Below are 18,559 nucleotides of genomic sequence, written 5' to 3' on the forward strand. Positions count from 1 at the left end.
AGTTCTGCCCAACTGTCTCTTTTCAACAACTTTATCATCAATCTCTTTATTAACAGCTCCTCTGCAGTCAGAATACGCAAACAAGGACCAATTCTCATGCCAGATTTCTGGAAATCACATAGCACCAGGCACCACACAGTGTGAAAGTTTGTAAGGAGGGTGTTGTGCCAAGAGAGAGACAGCATCCACAAGGAACAAGCACAAAGTTGGGACATTTTGCATTATTACAGTAAAATACATATACCTACTTTCTTATGCCTAAAATTTGAAAAGAACCCAGATATCCACATATGTGTGTATATACGAGAACTCAGAGGGGAACAGCAGTGGCACGAGATCACTTTACTCCCCAGAAATAACTGCTGTTTTGCATTTCCATAAGTCTTCTTAAAGCAAAAACTGTATTACACTAAAAAAAATTTTTTTTAACGATTTTAGGACTATATGACATTATTAGAAAACACACAAGACTGAGAGAACTGTCTGCAAGGAGCTGTAAGAAACCCATAACACTAAAATTCTTGAATTATTCAAAATACATATTTTCAGACTGAAATCTGTTGAATCAGAAAATAGCATCTTACAAATTAATTAAATGAAATGCTTCTAAAAGGCTTACAAAGTATTTTTAAGAGACTTAGGTTTCTTTTTTTTTTTTCTTTTTAAATCAGGTCCTAATCACCTAATATGAAATTAAAAACATCCCAATTAGGTGCAAACAGAATGCAGTCTGAGTATTTCCAAGCATCAAGATGCATGAGACTCACGGTATGTCTGTTATCATTGTCATTGTCATTGTCACTGACTTTGTTACTCATAATGTCATTGACATTATACTCAGCCTGCGACTTAAACCTTAATGGTTTTCCTTCTGATGTTTTATTTCCATCCAATGATGCAATGGTTTGAAAAATATTCAACTACAGGTAAAGCAATTTTTATATAATGTACTGAAGACCATGATATTTGTTACTGAATTTATACTGTTCCAAATACTGTATTTTCACTGTAGTATGTCTCAGGTCACTGGTCTTATGGCTGTGAGATCCATGCTCAAGTAGAAAAAAGCACTCTACAGCTAAGACTAAGTGTCAGTGGCAAGTTTGAGCCCAGGGTCAATCAGCTCTGGAGCTCCCAGACCCTCACCATTTATTGCACAACATTAAGTCCACAATTATAATAATTATTCCATAATGTAAAACCAAACCCACACGCTGTTAGGCTTTCCCTGGTCGATTCTGGCACCTAGGGAGGAGGGAGTGTGGAGGGTGTAACATAAATCCATTGTCACCAGTACAAAACAAACAAGAACATATCTTAAACAAAAACTCTAAGCTGGGTGGCAAGGAGGAAACTTTTTTTTAAAGATTTTTAAAAATTTATTTATTTTACACAGAGAAAGAGAGAGAGACAGAGAGAGAGATCATAAGTTGGCAGAGAGAGGGGGGGAAGCAGGCTCCCTGCTGAGCAGAGAGGTGGGGGGGTGGGGGAGGGGTCCGATCCAAGGAGCCTGGGATCATGACCTAAGCCTAAGGGAGCTTTAACTCACTGAGCCACCCAGGCGCCTGGAGGAAACTATTTTTGATTTAAGGGATTATCCTGTACCTTAGAAATATCGCAGCAAAAATATAAAGCTTTGAAGAAAACACACAACAGACTACTCCTATTTTTCATAAGAGGATCCATTTCCTATCCTACTAATGCAATTTAAAGATATCCAAAACAGAAGGAAAGTTAATGCATTGTCTTAATGTATAAATATTTTCAAAGTTAACATTTTATTATTTTTAATTTAGTTATTATTTTATTTATTTCACTTGAGAGAGCGAGAGGGAGACAGCACAAGCTGGAGGAGCAGCAGAAGCAGAGGGAGAAGCAGACTCCACACCAGGCAGGAAGCTGATGCATGGCTTGATCGCAGGACCTGGGATCATGACCTGAGCGGAAAGCTTAATTCATCAAGCCACCCACGTGCCCCCAAAGTTAACATTCTAAATAGTTGGTGGTTAAGGTACGAAATCTAAACAATACTCTTCCCTTTGTAGATACGATTTTTTAGCTATCTGTAAATGTGGAACATTAAAAAAAAAAAAAAAAGGCAAATGCAGAAGAAAAGCACAGTAATTACAATCACAACCTTTCAGACAAATGTGAGCTTTATGAAATGTGAACTCGAGTCTAGCATAATTCTATCCTTTTGAGGAAAGGCCTGTGAACTGGGAGATGAGGAAAGAAATAAAATGCACTTAAAAAATTCTAACCTTTCAGCAAAATCCATGTATGATTGATCACTGATCAGCTACAATGACGTTCGCAGAACACGGAAAAAAAAAAATGTCTCTGAGGAAGAGAAGCAGAAGCTGAAATGACTTCCCAAGTACATGAAATCAGTTCTAGGATGAAGTATATGCAACCACTTCTAAAATTCATGGCTCAGAAATACTGATGCTATCTTTCTTGATGCCAATAAAGCTATGTAAGATGTCACAAGAATGTTTAAACTGGTAAGTATAGAGAAAGGATGAATAAATTGATTATACAAATATGAAAAACAGATACTACACAGAAATAAACAGACCACTTGTCGCTGTATGACTGAAAGTCAAGTTTATTACAGAACACACTTAACAGCTCACATACCAAGAAGTTCAGGGCTAAGTTAAGACAGCATCCACTTGGATTCTGGTTTGGGAAAAAAAACAGTAAAGGAATAAAGCAGAGAATTAAAAACAAAAACAAAAACCACATAATTCGGGCTAAAAGCAATTAATATTCCTTGTGCTGTTCTTTTATCAGAATTAAAACAGGCAAAAGTATAGCCAAAGGATTATGCAATACCTTTTTAGATAAACAGTTTCTCTTTTTGCTTAAATGCATTTAAGTGCACGAACAGTGAGCATTCCCAGGGCCTGGTCTGCAAGCTTATGGATGTTAACGATCTACCCTTTCCTACATAAATTACTAATTGGAGCTGCTGATCACTCATTGCCACCTTGAGTGCAGGCAGAATTAATACTACGCAGAGCTCTAAAACATTTTTTCTGTGTGGAGAAAAAAACAGGTGTTAATTAGAAAAATACAAACTTTATTGCAGACTATACCCACAAAACACACAACTTTCAATTGTTTTACAAACTCAGCAAGATGCACGAAAAATCGAAAAGACCATGTGGGGGATCAAAGTCAGAAAGTGGGCAATTCAGTCCCATGTTTAGGTGTCTACCGAGGTAGAGTAAGTCCCCCAAGTTCAACTCTGTAGATGTGAACAATGGAGTCAAGGGTAATTTGTACAGTATCTTCCCTTTTACTAAACAGTCCCAAAAGCTTAATGACAAGTCATCCCATGTTGCAGTCATATCTTGTTTTATGTATAATAAAGGTATCAGAATTTGGAATTTCGGAAAAAAAATAAACACAACTGCATGTTCATTAGAATAATGGCTTTGACATCAGAAGGTCCATCCCTCCACTGGAAGCACTTAAGATCGCCAGAGTCAGGAGCTGGCCATTACAAATGTTCAAAGCAGTTCTCTCCTAATCCATGAATTTCGTATCCAATATTGAGCATTTGGGGGTTTAAAAAAAGCAGTATCTGATTTGGGTTTAGTAAAATGAGAAACAGAAGATCCTAGCCGGTTTGTGGTCTATAATCCTAAATTCACTGAAAAACAACAGTGCCACCTGCTGACATAGAAATAATCACCAACTGCATTGAAAACCAACAGTTCTGAAAAGGAAATGAACCAGCAGTACACGGTCTACATGCACGAAACAAATATACAGAAAAGGCATAGAGTCTACATACACAAAAATAAGTTCTGTGGGCAATGGGACGGTGGAGAGGGAATCATTAGTGACTACATTCATGTTTTCCTCCCCAATGATCATTTCTATGAAGAACAGTGATCACGGAAGGTATCGGTTAATACTAGGCTGCCACAGCATAAAGAACCAGAAGCACATCGTCTCTAAATGTAAACAAAGTACATTCTTTTGCAAATCTTCACTTACGGCCACACTATAAACTTTTTAAAGCAGAACCAATTTATCACTGAAAAACAAGAGAAATAAAGTCAGTCAAAAGAAACCAGCCGACTGTGGGATTGTGCTGTTTTTTTTTTTTTTATTGTGTTTTCAATGGAGAAATACATCATCTGTTTACAAAATAGCTCTTGAAAAATACAAGGAGTACAGATACTATAAAACAAAGCAAACTCCAGTCATGAGACACTACATACATCATGCGAAAGCAACAGTCTGATCTCCAGGTTATGAAAACTAGAATTAAAAAGTCACTACACAGAAAAGGTCCAAGTTTCCAGCTTGGCAAAACTTGGGTGCAGTTACATGAAACGTTTAATAAACTGAATTTTTTTCCCCCAATGTGTAAACAAAATGACAAGACTAAATCTGTGCCTGGCAATTTCAATCTAACTCTGAAGCTACACAACACACACACACACCTTGTACACTTCACCTGTTAGCATGACCATCTTTTTTCTTAGGTGGTGGGAGAAAGGGCAAGGTGAGTGTGCGGAGCGAAGGTGTGGGAAGCGGAAACACTGCCTACTCGACATCATAAGGTACGTTGAAAAGAAAGCCTCAATTAATGCATAGCCTAAGGGGAAAACTACACTCCAACTTTGGAAAATTAATTTAGGAGGATGGGGAAGAGTTTAAGTAACTGCAGTTTAACATGAAAAATGCACATGTGATAGGACGGAGCACGATGAAGAGTCATAAACATGCTCATCAGAAAACGTTAGGTCTGCTTTGTCCAGATTAGGAAAGAATAACTAAGTTTATCAACATCCAGCACCCCTCATACTTCATGACGATGGATGCTCTGCTGCTTAATTATGAGGACTTCTTTTCTTTGCAGAAAGGAGTTCCTAATCTATTGATCGGATAAAACAAAATGAAAAAGGAGTCGAGAGCTGACTAGATGCCAAGTGCTTGCTAGAAATGATTTTTAAAATGTTTCTACATGTAAAATTTACTGACAAATTTTGGTCAACCATTTAAAAATAAAAATTACTTTAAAATTCTTGGAGAAAATGCCTTTTGCCCATGTGTTTAAAACTGAAAATCAACTTTACTACAGAGAGGAGTTCTGTGGAGTGTACAAAATTCCGCCTGTCCAGAGATCAAATGGCCGTCCCAGATAGGGCATCACGTTCCACTCGCATTTCTTTTAGTCACCCTAAAGTTTCAGCCACAAGACCGAAATTTAGTGTTCTGTGCCACATGGCCACAGGATCATTGGTTTCACATCATGGCTTAAGAAAATACTGGCATTTTGTTTCTTATGAAATTAAGTTCTATCTTCTGCATATAAGCAAATAGGGAAAAAGAAAAGGGGGAAGGAGCACAAAGCTTTGTTTCAAAGACAACAGATTGAAGGCAAAAGAATATGGAGCTTAATAAGCTCAAAGAAAAATATCTGCTGGCTGATCGCTGATTTGTATGCACTCTAAACAATTCTATAAATAAAACTAATATATCACTTCTTAATCATGACCCCATCAAAACCAACTGTTTCCTAATTATTATTTCAATGTCAAATATACACCCTTCAAGTTGACATTTCATTGTTAAGGGCTGCAGCTACCGCACAGGGACTGAACTAGATGTCCTCCCATCCTTTCTCTGAAGCAGAACAGTACGCCGCTGCACAATGGTATCCAATTTGAAGACTAATGGTAAAGGAAATTTTTCAGGAAAAAATAAAAATCCATCAAGCTGAAAATCTAAAATTAGTTCTACTTTCTAATAAAGAAATACATAAAAGTGCATCATTGAACAAGGAATTCTTATGCCAGTTTGTATTGCAAATCTTCCAAACAATGCATCAAACATAAACCCAATCCAGACGTCAAATTATGGATACAAATATAGCTTGAGGTTGGTATTTTTTGTTTGTTTTTGTTTTTTTGTTAAAGGCAGTAATTTTTTGAAATAGTTAATGCAACTGTTGCTAACACAATAATAGTACTCCTGGCTTCACATACTAACCTGGACTTCCGATCAAGTGCTGATTAGCCCAGTAAGGGAGGTCACAAAAAAAACCTAAATCCATTTTCAGTCATGTCTAGTCTTGTACCCTCCATTCTCCTTTTTTAGCATTTGAAGACAACAGGTTGAGTTGGCAGATATTGTTTATGGACCCCTGAGGTTGTTTTTACCGATTCAATCTCAGTTTTATTGAATTCTTGATAACAGGAATAGGATTTGCAGGGAGAGCAGGGATATCAGAAAGGTCTGTACTGGATGTTTTCTGAGAACGAAAGCAAAGAACACAATATTGTTCAAAGCACTGTTAACTTAAAAAGGAGATTTACGTTCCACTGCTTGACTCTCTAAGAAATGGATGGAAACCTTACCATAGAAGTACTAAAAATTTAAAGAGAAACAAGAATAAAGTGCAAATAAATATGCTATTACTATAAAATTATGTTCTATACTTGTAATTTTAAGATAATAAAATATGAATATTTTAGCAATACACAGAAAACTCTTAAGTAATTTTAAAATACAGCTTTTACAGCCACACTCCTCTAAGAATGACCTATCATATAATTATTAAAGTCATGTTAAACTAACTGTGTTTACTTGTAGTAACACTAACAGTTGTGAAGTTAACTGGTGCTGGAGCACCCCCGTGTGGGAGAACACTTAAAGTTCACCTCACACACTGGAGAAGCAGTTACCAAGACATTATTTTCTGACCCTACACATTATTAAATTAAATCTATACAACTCAGCAATAATTTAGTTATTCTAAATTTTAGGAAAACTTCATGTTAAAAAAACAATTAAATCACAAGCCTTCTTTACCATTCAAAAACAGAGAGATAAATTTTTAAATGTTTTATTATGGGAAATTCCAAGCATCCACACAAGTAGAGCATTCTATGATGAATCCCATGTAGCCATTACCAAGCTTAGCCAACAGCCCAACCAGAACCATCCACTGTCCCCCCCGCCTTCACTCCCAAGCTTACTCTGAAGCAAATCCCAGAGATGTGTTTTAAGTATTTCAAGTCATCTCAAAACAGTAAGGATTCTTTATTACACACAGCCACAATAGTATAATTATCTCCCGGAAAGAAATATACCCCTTATATCACCAAATATAGGGGGTTTTTTTTGTAATCTACATCATCATTTTTTTTTATTAACTGGGTCATTTTTCTCTTAATGTCTCTACAAATCTTTCCATTAGAAATTAAGTTTCTACCTCCCCATAAAAATACAAAAAGGTAAATTACCCACGAGTACTCATCACCATAGGGATGAATTTAATAAGACAAACTTTGAAAACAGTTCCCCATTGTAATGTGGCAGGCTAAAAGACATGCAGTCACATCACAGGAGCTTAAGACTGACAGAGACTACTTTGTCCGGGTATCAATGCCAAGCACATTTCCTCGTGTTGTTTTAGTTACTTCCTCGACCCCAAATTTTTATTAGATAAAAATTATGGAAATAAAAGACATTCTAGAAAGTCAAAATGTATTTCTCCCTTTAGAGGCTATGAGGGTTAATAGTTAGCAAAAACACATCTTAAAATTACCACATTAAAATAACTCTGAGCCACAAAGCAGCAAATATCGCTGCGTCAGTTCCGTGAGCAGCAATGATCTCAGTGGGGCTGCAGAGCATCACCAGCTCCACGTCTACTTAAAGAAGTATTTACTTTGTGTCAGAGTATACCCTAGATTCCAAATATACTCAAACTGAAAGGGTTCAAAAAGAAAACCATTGTTTCACAAACAAAATGAAGGTTCACCAATCAGTATTCAAAAAGAAATTGATTCTAGGTGCCTAGTGTATGTAAGAAGGGACTATCACAGAATTTCTAGGACAAGTAAATAATTTGAAATAATTATGGGTTACATTAATAATTGAAAATCAGGAGTAAAATGTGAGACAGAAACACATTTTATAAAGAAAATATCATTTTAACCTCACAAAAAGATCCACAAAGAAATTTTTAATTCTGTCATGACTCAAAATTCACTCTTTGATCTGTAGAGAAAACCTTTATATGACTACTGCATATTGTGACTAGTGAGGATTTAAATAATTTACAGTATCAAATAATATATAAGGGGATGGGTTAGCATCTTGACAGTGCAAAACAACGGTTCTATCGAATCTGATGCCCTACCTTGAAACTACGATACACACTGATATGCTAGTGAGTTAATTACTGTTACAGTGAAAATTTTAACAGTCTTCTGTATAAGCTCATTTTAATTCATTATACCACACTAATCTTAACATTTATAAAACTCTCCTTGCTTTTTGCACTTAGTACCTGAGAGGCCAACAGAGAAGCCGCTGTGTGAATAGTTTCTGATTGAGTTGTACTTGTCTCTGTATCAAGTTGTTCCTGTGAGACAAAGAGGACGGGGGAGGAAAGAGACTTAAAAAAAGAATAAAAGAACATGACTGGGTTTGGTGGCTAATAAAGAAGACAACTTGGAAAACAGGAGGATCAAGAGAGAGGTGAGACCACATCACAAGATCATGTAGTGAGCCTGGCGCGGGCTGCCTCGCCCATCACATCACTTATATTTCTATTTGCCTACTTTAACTCCATGGGCACAGTCAGAATATCTCCTGACTTTCCAACTACCTCCAACTTAGACATTTGGAGCAGATAATAATTAAAGACACACACAGGCACATTATGAAATGTTGCCCAGACAATAATTAATACACTAGAAATCTAAGCCCTAGCTTATGTGAAAAAAACAAAACCTGGTTAATATTATTAAATAAAACTACCTTTTCAAAAGGATAAAAACTGCTCCCACACCTTTGATTAAAAGTAGAAAAAAGTCCCTAAAATATTCCTTTTTGTTTGTTTGTTTGTTTTCCCCCCGCCTCCTCAATAATCAATGCCCTGATCTACTCTGTGCTATCTGAAAATATAGGGAGAACCACGTCATGCCACTGCTCTCAACACTTTTAAAGCTGTGCACAAAACAAAATACTACATATACCCAGAAACAGATGAAAATAAACATGTAAAAATCTGAATTTCTGTAAAACAACATAGATAGTAATAAAACAATGAAATGTCAATTTTCTCTTATGAAACAAAAGAGGGTAAACAGGATGCAGGTAACAGAAATGGAAGTACAGGCTTTCTGAAGCACAAACTGGAGTGATCTACTGAGTTTTACAAGTAAGCATATTATTTGCCTCAGTAACTCCTCTTTCATTAATTTAGTGGCTCAGTGGGTTAAGCCTCTGCCTTCGGCTCAGGTCATGATCTCAGTGTCCTGGGATCAAGCCCTGCATCAGGCTCTGCTCAGTTGGGAGCCAGCTTTCCTCTCTCTCTGCCTACTTGTGATCTCTCTGTCAAATAAATAAATAAAATCTTTAAAAAAAAAATTTAGTCTAATAAATATAAATGGACAGCAGGTATTTACCCACAGTCAATACTACAGTAAGGAAGAACTCTCTCTTTTTTAACAGAAATAACTACAACAATTGGAACTGTTTGAATACAATATGGTTATGGCCTTAAGATAGCTATTAATATTTTGTAAATTATATCATCACAGGAACAATTTTTCCTGGTTTACAGAGTGAATAAAAAGATTTGAAAGCAAAAGGCATTAGTATGTGTGCCCAAATAAAATCTATCAAGACACCAAAAGAATACTTCCTAAAATGTCGATTATGGGAATAATTTGGGAGGAAGAGGATTTCCAAATTTTCTACAATATGAAGAAAAAGTTAAAAGCCTACAGTACATTCCAATTTCTGAAAAAATGATGTCCAGAGTCTAATGTGGTTCAGCTAAACGACTCTCTCATCTCATCTACCTCATCTCAGGCCCCATGCACTCCAAAAGGCTCTTGCCAGAGCCTTCTGCCAAAAACTGGTTCTCAAAACATAGCCTACGTTCGCACCAAGAGTGAGATGACCTTCTCATCTTGGACTGCCCCAAATCCTACATATCCTTCAAGGACTACGGCAAATACTACAAGGTCTTCCTACAAAGCCTCTTAATACTTCTTCAGTCAGAAATAACATCCCACTGCTCCTGTCCTTCACACCACCCCAGCAGCCTCGATTACTCTGATCTTCTCTGATAATATAATTAGTTGCTTCTACCTCTTATCTTCTCTACTTAATTACAAGTTCCTTTAAAGGCATGGAACATGGCTCACTTGTCATTTTATGCCATTCAGTACCCACCCAGATTACCCTGCATTTATTAGGACCTCAAACATTTGAGAAATTCAATTTCAGCATTATAAATTAACGTTCAAAAGGGACAAACACTTCTCTAAAAAGAATACTAAAAGCAACCTACAACCTAGAGAACAAAAAGACAATACAATATTCTAGAGACATTTCTATCACATCTTCCGTACTCTTGTGTATGTATTCCAAGGCTAAATTAGTATACCTTTGTTTCTGTTTTATCATGTCCACTCAAAGCAAGACAGTTAGCATCTTCGCTTGTTTCATCCTGTTTTTGAAAAAAAAAGCTTTATTCTCTAAAATGAAAAATTTAGATTATCTGCCAATCAATGCTTTAATTGATAAAAAAAAATTTTAATTATAAAATAATTTAACCTGTAAAATCAACTATGGCCTTAAAGTAGATTACTCATTCACTTGAAAAAAAATTTTTAATGTAACATATTTAATTTGGCTTCAATATCTTCCAAACAAAGAATATGAAGAAAGCTGTTACTATTAATCAATACCACCTGAAGTACTTTCCTAAACCACTAAGTTCATAAAATATTTTTTGTAAGAAAGAGGGAAAAAAAAGAGTTCTTTGATCTAACAATTTAGAAACTTGGAATCCTATCACCGCCATTCTGGGAAATTCACATACATATCAGCACTTTTTATAAAAGGTTCTAAGAAGTTCTATAAAGAGTACCTCTTTAACTTTCCCCAACTTAATTAATCACAGAATCCCCCTTGCTTAGTAAAACTCAGTAACATCCTGAAGAACAGGTGGTTTGAGAAATGCTCTCTTCCCAGTCTTAATTTTTTAATTTATTATAGTTATATTAAAAAACAACTCATTTGATAAAGGAAGGAAAAGGGAGGCCAAAGATGGCTGCACTTTCCCATATTTGCAATTAACATCCCTTTAAGAATAACTATTTAACCCTAATTTCTCTGCTGTATTTACTAGGCATAATTATAATTTTAAATGCAGCTTTATAACAAGACATAGAAACTATGTTTCTATGAGTAGAAGAGATTTAACAGTTAACAAATTCTAATAAGGGCCTTATATTTGTACCCTGCAAACAGTACAAACTTCAAGAACAGAAATTTGTCATAACTAGGCAAATACCAAACCTGACTGGAAACGCAGCATTATAGAATTATTGCTAATACTCGTAAATATACTGGCATATACATACATAGATATGTACACACACACACATATGGTGATAATAGACTGTAGTTGTGTTTTCAGAAGTCTTTATCTTTAGATACACACAGAATATTTAGGGCTGAAATGCTATGCCTGGGATTTGCTTCATAACAAGGGAAAGGAAGTCGATGTGGAGATGGAGGAGGCTGGCCGTGGGCCGGTAAATGTGGAAGCGAAGTGATACAAACAGGACTGTTCATTAAAATTTTGTACATGTTTGAAATTTTCCATAAGAAAAAGTTTAAAAATACATAGGTAGCATCATTTAACCATACAATCCAGGGCAAACATTAGTCTATTTTTATTTTACATATCTGTAAAGCCTTCGCCTATGATGCAAATCAAGGGGCAGTACACCTCCTGAGCACCCTGAACCTGTCTGTACACATGTTAGCGCATGATTAATTAAGACCAGTGTTTCTTTCTGGTTAAAATTTCTATTACCAAGTACTCATTAACAGAGAATAAGAGATCCAGTTGAGGAGAACTCCAAAGTGATGATATTCATAATAATCTTCTCCTTTAGCACCATGAGATTTAGGCCTGGGTTCTAATCCTGACTGACTTTAATTAGCTTTATAAACAGAAAAACCACCGAAACTCAAGCTCCTCCTTCTGGGCAATGAGGAGATCAGCCTGTGAGATACCTCAGACCCTCACGTCTCTTGTATATCATAAAGCTGTTTTTGTTAGTCAACTCCATGAGGCTGCCAGAAACAAAACCCAGACTCTGAGAAAACATTAAAAAAAAAAAAATTGCAAGGAAAAAAGGGAGGGAAGTCGGTTTTAAAGAATACTTAAGAGAAATCAATCAACAGCTATACAGGGATCTTATACAGTTACAGAATGGAACAAAGACTTAAAAAAAAAAATCACTGATGATGCAATGGGGGTCAGTTGAGCACTGACTAGATATTTGATTTTTCTAAGCAGAGTAAGTTTAGTTTGTTTATGCTTTCTTTTTTGTAAATCTTATCTTTTAGATACATGATTTAAAAAATACTGATGATATATGAGGTCTGGATTTTTAATTTCTGTAATACAGAGGGAGATGGAAAAGGCCCAAAGAATGAAGGTGACAAAGCCCACTGTTCCCAAAGCTGCAGCGAAAATGACTCTCTACTTGTGTATAGACTTAAAATTGTCCAGAGTAAGTTAAAAAATCCTATAATCCTACTGCCTTCGTATCTAGACAGGAAACAGGAGTGTTTTCTACTAAGGTAAGTGCAAATGAAACTACCAACATTATGCCGGTACTCCATGGGTCAGAGCTCTCAGGAGCCATTAAGGGATTAAACCATTAACAGAAGTAAACAGAATGAATAGGCATCTCCAGTTATCCTTACCTGTACTTTACTAAGATCAAAAGAAATGTGAATTCTGAATTCTGCAATGCTCTGCCAAATTCCAAACAAGTATCAAGAGACACACAAAATGTGCAGTTTCACCAAAACCAGCACACTTTTAGGTTGCTGCACAACACAGTCATGCAGCATTGGGGGTCTGAATAAAAGATTCCCAGGCCTAACTTCTGGAGTCTCTGATTCAGCGTATCTGGAGGAGGCTGTAAAATCTCTATTAGGAAGAAGGGAAAAATCACTCTGAAAAATTCTGATATACAAGCAAGGCTGAAAATCAATGCCTTAAGAATTAACTACAGATGGGTTTTCAGGATAGGAGTTGTAAAGCATGATATGATATAATCATTCTTAATTCAGGACCATTAGAGTGATAAAATTCATCAAGTTATTCATATTCAGTTAATAGGGACCATATTCAAAAAAAAATCTAAACCAATACGCTTCAGAATAAGCTGGGGAATAGAACACTTACAAATTAGTGACAATAACATTTCACTATTACAGAGCAAAACACTCTCATGAGAAAAATCCAGATTTTTTTCCCCCATTCTAAAGAAGCTTTGATGAAATAAGTAAATTCCTAAGGAACAAAATTTCAACCAAAAATCACAATGAAATTAGTTTTTCGACTGTCATCTCTGAGACAACAGTGACTGTCCTACTAACTGGAAAAAAACAGGAGAGTGAGTCCAGGGAGCAATGAAATTGTGTGACAAGCCTACTTACTTCTGTTTTATATTTCAAAACACACACCAAAATCAACATACACTTTTAATGGTTTCCCTAAAACTATCTGAGACTTTGGCAAGGCAAATTGGCCACTATAAAAAGTGAAAGTATTGTGAGAAAATTTTCCTGAAGGGTTGGAGGAAGCAGTTATTCAAGGTCTCAAAATTAATCTGACTTTAAACTTTGGCCAGTTATTCAGTAAGAATTCCCTAAAAACCTCTCAGTAACCCTGTAACACCAAGTACAGTGTAAGAAACTCCAAAACTCTACTTGGATCCTGGAACCATATCCAAAGGGGCTATCAAAGAATCAGTACACATAAAAGATACAGCTATGAGAGAAAAAGAAACTGAGATGACATGCTAAACTGTGCTATAGACTAGACAAGCTCAGTTTAAATGAGGCCCAGCTTTATGGACGAGATAGGCACTGAGACGGTAGAAGGGTGAAGAGAGACTATGGCCCTAAGGCACTACCTAAACATTTTCTAAATGCTTTCTTCCTTGCTGCTCTTAATTTTGGCTCGCAAAGATTTTCTTCTATTGGACTTTAAAATAGGCAGACTGATATTCCCATGGCTAACTAATATATAGATACCTCTTCTGTTTTGGTTTTCTTAGGACTCTCTTCTTTATGAGGTGAGGACGTCCTCTTGACTCCTACTATAGGGTTAGGTATTTTTGTTGCTGCATTTCCTGAAGGTCTAGGTGGTGGGTTTACCAGACGTGTTGAAGAAACAACTCTGGAGACCGTAGGCTTTGGTGGTGGCGAAATGGCTGGCTGTGTGGCAGTTTGAGGAATGCTTTCACTCGATGTACCTAAGTAGGGAAGTACATGAACACCAGAAAAATTACAGTAAATCCTGTCAACAGCAAGTTACAAGTAAAGCTTTTAGTCTGAGTTTTATTTTTTCATCGATAATAACACAGTAACATTAAAAAATTGAATTCGAACCACTTAACAAATAAAGCTACCCTTCAAAATGAAGGCTAACACCAAACACGGTGTAAGGATTCTCAAGTCTGTCAACCCCATCTCCTTACCCCCTGAGCTTTCACTGGAATTTACTTGTGGCACAGAAACTTCAGTAGCCTGTATGTTGGTCACAGATGCTGCTGTTACAGCTGGAGCAGGACTGTTTCTGCTAAAAGAAAAATTAAAAAAAAAAAAAAAAAAAAGGTGAAAACCGCAAACAGGAAAGTATAAAACTCCGTAACAAAATTTAATATGGAAATTATTATTTGAAGGAAAGGATTCTTTCATTTTACTTCTGTGTATACATCAGTAACTGACTTTATTTGATAAATATGACCAACAACCCAAAGCGCTTACTCTAAAGCAGTGCTATCCCACAGAACCCTCTGGAACAATGTCTCACAGCTGTGCTATCCAGTACGGTAGTCACCATACAGATGAAGCTACTCTGCACTTGATATATGGCTGGTGAGCAACTGAGTATTTTATTTTATTTAATATTAATCAATTTAAATCACCACATGTGGCTAGTGACTAGCCTATTAAACAGGACAGTTTTAAAAACAATCTGTATCTGATTTAGGGGCAAAGACTTAATGGATCTGAGGTTTAAGAAAATCCTGTCAAAGGCTATGAATAACAAGATGGTCTAAGAAACAGAAATAAATTCCTAAAGGTTCGTGACACCCTAAAAGCAAACCGGTGGCCCAGATAAACAACAAGGCTTTCAAAGCCATCCCTCCTCTTCTATGTTCTGGATCCTACTCCCTCCTGTCATTTCAGGAAACTGAAATCACCCATCCTTTATCTCTTCAACTTTTTTGTCTCAAATAAATCCTATCGCAGTTAAATAATCTCATTTTAATTACCCCTTGCAAGAAAAATAAAAGCACAAAGTCCTTTGGTTATTCTCACTCCCTCCGCTACAGCTGGCACTCTGCAACTGTGGAACACTGACATCCTGACAAGGTGGCGGCAAGAAAGGACTTCGACTTTTGGTGCCTACAAGACATTTGCATTTAACCAGGGCCGTCAGCTTATTAAAGCTTTGGAGTTCGGGGGCGCCCGGATGGCTCAGTCAATTAAGTGTCCATCACTTGGTTCAGCTCAGATCATGATCTTGGGGGCCTGAGATTGAGCCCTATTTCTGGCTCTGTGCTCAGCACAGGGTCTGCTGGATTCTCACTCTTCCTTTCTCTCTGTCCCTCCCATTCATGCTTTCCCAAATAAATAAATCTTAAAAAAAAAAGTTTTGGCGTTCACTGGTACACAGAAGTAAATGAAGTCAACAAGCGCAGATGATCCCACTCCCCCAGGGAGAATACTGAGCCAGGACAAGAGCATCCTCAAAGGCACACACATCTAATGATCTAAACAGAAAGGAAGAGCTGGCCAGAGCACCACCACAGATGCAGAAAGAAAACTAGAAAGAGCTGGCAAAATGGTTAGAGCATAGTAAATACTCAAAATATGCTAAGCAAATATACAAACTTAAAATCCAGAAGTCTTATTTACAGATGTTACTCAGTATTACACAGGAAACTGTTGTTTAAGCTTCTGAAGTTACTTACTTACTTCAGTTACTCTGAAGTTACTATTTCACATACATATGCATGAATTCAAAATACAAAAGGCTTTTATATAAATCCCTTTGAAGGTAACCTCGTATTGCCATTAAAAATAAAAAAGACTCTACAAGGATACACTGGAAAAATTTATAGAAGATTAAACCTAAATACGCCTTTTTGTGTTCTAGTTCTTGCCACCATAGCCATGTTATTTCTTTCGTTTTAGCTGTGTTAAATGATTCTAAAGACACTTAATTCTTTAAAAAAAAAAAAAAAAAATCCTGTAAATAAAAGCAGCCTACAAAGACCTTCACCTTCCTTAGAAGACCCCTAGTATGTCCACACATCTGCTCCCCAGCTATACAGATGTAAGCAGCCCCAGGACAGAAAGGCGATTTTGTCCCTCTTGTCCATTCTCTTGTCCATTCACCATACTCCCCGGAGGCAGGAGAAGCCTCAATACAGATCTTTCTTAAGATGATGTTACGTCCAGTTAAACCCACCATAAACTGAAAATACCTTAAGTCGAAGATGATTTAATACCCATAACCACCAACCATCACAGCTTAGCGTAGCCTACCTTAAACATGCTCTGGACACTCTCATTAGCCTACAACTGGGCAAAACCACCTAACGCAAAGCCTGTTTTATAAAAAAGTGTTAACTATCTCCTGTTATTTACTGAATATTGTACTAAGAGGGAAAACCAGAATGGCCGCAGGGGTGCAGAATGCTTGTGGGCGTACTGGCTGCTGACCCTGGGAGCGAAGGGCTGATTGGGAGCTATGGCTCACTGCTGTGCCAGGTACCACAGGAGACTATCATAAGGTGGTGTACTGCTACTCTAGAAAAGGTCAAAGTTCAGACTTCAAATTATGGTTTCTACAGACTGTGTACTGCTTTTATACCGCTGTGAAGTCAAAACATCTTAAGTCAAACCATGTTAGTCAGGGACCATCTATATGTGAAATCTGAGGGATTACAGCACTAACATTCATTCACATTTGAATTAAGATACACCTGTCTCAAAAACAGAATACAAGTACAACACAATAGGATAAAAAAAATTACTTTCCCCCCAAGATAAGTTCAACTGCTATCTTGAATCAGAAGGAATAAAAATAATATGCTAAATAGAAGACTCTAAAAAGAGGATTCATCAAATGCGTTTAGCGAACAGGCAGTCCACTTCCCGCCCTCAATTTCCTTACCCCTGAGAGCTGCCAGAACTGTTCAATGGACTGGTCTTCATAGCACTCGTAGGTGAAGGCACAGACATGCTGTTATCACTGTCCATAGACAAGTCGAGGCTGCTGTCATTCAGAGGCGTCAATCTGACACCTTCTGTTGAATGCTGCAATTAATAAAATATTTAGTCAAATATATATTTCACCCACATCTTTGAAACATGAACATCTTTTACTTTGAAAAATGATTCCTACTACACAGCATAAATCAGTAAGTGCATGAAAACTCAGAAGTGTCATGCTGACTTATAATATAAGGTGAAGATTTCATAGATACACACCTTCTGACTTTTAAGAGGCCTGACTACTCTACAATTCTTCCATGGGAGAAAATAGGAGAAAGGAATGCTACATTAAAAGGACGCATTCTCCACAAGATACACCGCACACTAAAAAGCACTATAATGTGAAAACACATGAATCTTAACTCAGACAACTATAAATATATACAGACACATACACATAGAAGGGAAAAAGTCTTAACGATAAACCCAATACTAGCAATGAATATCTCTGGCTTTGGGGATTGTGACCAATTTCTAATTATTCTACAATGAACATAAAATTGAGTAATATCAAAAAAAATAATCAAATAAGTACAGCATAGTACCACTTCTAAACATCTATAAATGAATGAGGCTCTCCCAAAAGAAAGAATTTCTGGTGCTCTGACTGCCAACTCAGAATTTTAACACGGTACATCTAATAGTATAAATTATCCTGTGAAAATAGAAACAGCAGAAATAACTTCCTGAAAGTGAAACCTAATATCCACATGTAAATCCTAATGCTAGTCGTGCTTCTCAAAAATCAAAGCACTCAACATGTTACTTAATAGAGGAAAACCCAAATAAAGCATGATTTTTAAAGAACTTAGTTTCCATTTCTACAATCAGTAGTATTGCAATATCAATTGATTTCTTCAACTTTTTCTCCAGAATACTTTTTAGCCTTGGTGCTCCACTTATCTACAGAAACATTTTAATGGAGATGACTGCATTGCTGATAAAAACCCACTTCCCATTCGTGTGTCTGTCTGTGTGTGCATGTGTGTGCTCCAGTTCCCCAAAGGACAAGACATTCTTTGATCTAGCACTACAGACATTACTTTTGTACATAAATCAATATTAATCAAATGGGGAAGATGAGACCTGGCAGAATGGAGAGGAAGAGAAGGTAATGCCACATGTTTATGAAGTCAGTTGTGAAAAGAATTTTCTAATGAGCTTCTTTCCTATGCAAAAATGC

At 36.6% G+C, this 18,559-nt stretch overlaps 1 protein-coding gene across 4 annotated transcripts in view; it reads right to left on the reverse strand.

Moving 5' to 3' along the window:
- Nucleotides 1–4,103: 4,103 nt before the first annotated feature.
- Nucleotides 4,104–18,559, reverse strand: part of PAPOLA (poly(A) polymerase alpha) — a 57,043-nt gene continuing 42,587 nt past the window's right edge. Inside the window, exons 17-22 of one of the 4 annotated variants that reach the window (XM_082733225.1) lie at nucleotides 17,276–17,418; nucleotides 14,565–14,662; nucleotides 14,119–14,339; nucleotides 10,436–10,498; nucleotides 8,324–8,398; nucleotides 4,104–6,277 (exon numbers count right to left, since the gene is read on the reverse strand). In XM_082733225.1, coding sequence (XP_082589351.1) covers nucleotides 6,182–6,277; nucleotides 8,324–8,398; nucleotides 10,436–10,498; nucleotides 14,119–14,339; nucleotides 14,565–14,662; nucleotides 17,276–17,418 — 696 coding nt within the window. In that variant the 3' untranslated portion in view covers nucleotides 4,104–6,181. Of the gene's footprint in view, nucleotides 6,278–8,323; nucleotides 8,399–10,435; nucleotides 10,499–14,118; nucleotides 14,340–14,564; nucleotides 14,666–17,275; nucleotides 17,419–18,559 lie in introns of all 4 variants that reach the window. The other 3 variants (XM_082733224.1, XM_082733227.1, XM_082733226.1) reach the window with 3 other exon arrangements.

The sequence above is a fragment of the Mustela nivalis genome, assembly GCF_964662115.1.
Source record: "Mustela nivalis genome assembly, chromosome: 6".
NCBI classification, from domain to species: Eukaryota; Metazoa; Chordata; class Mammalia; order Carnivora; family Mustelidae; genus Mustela; species Mustela nivalis.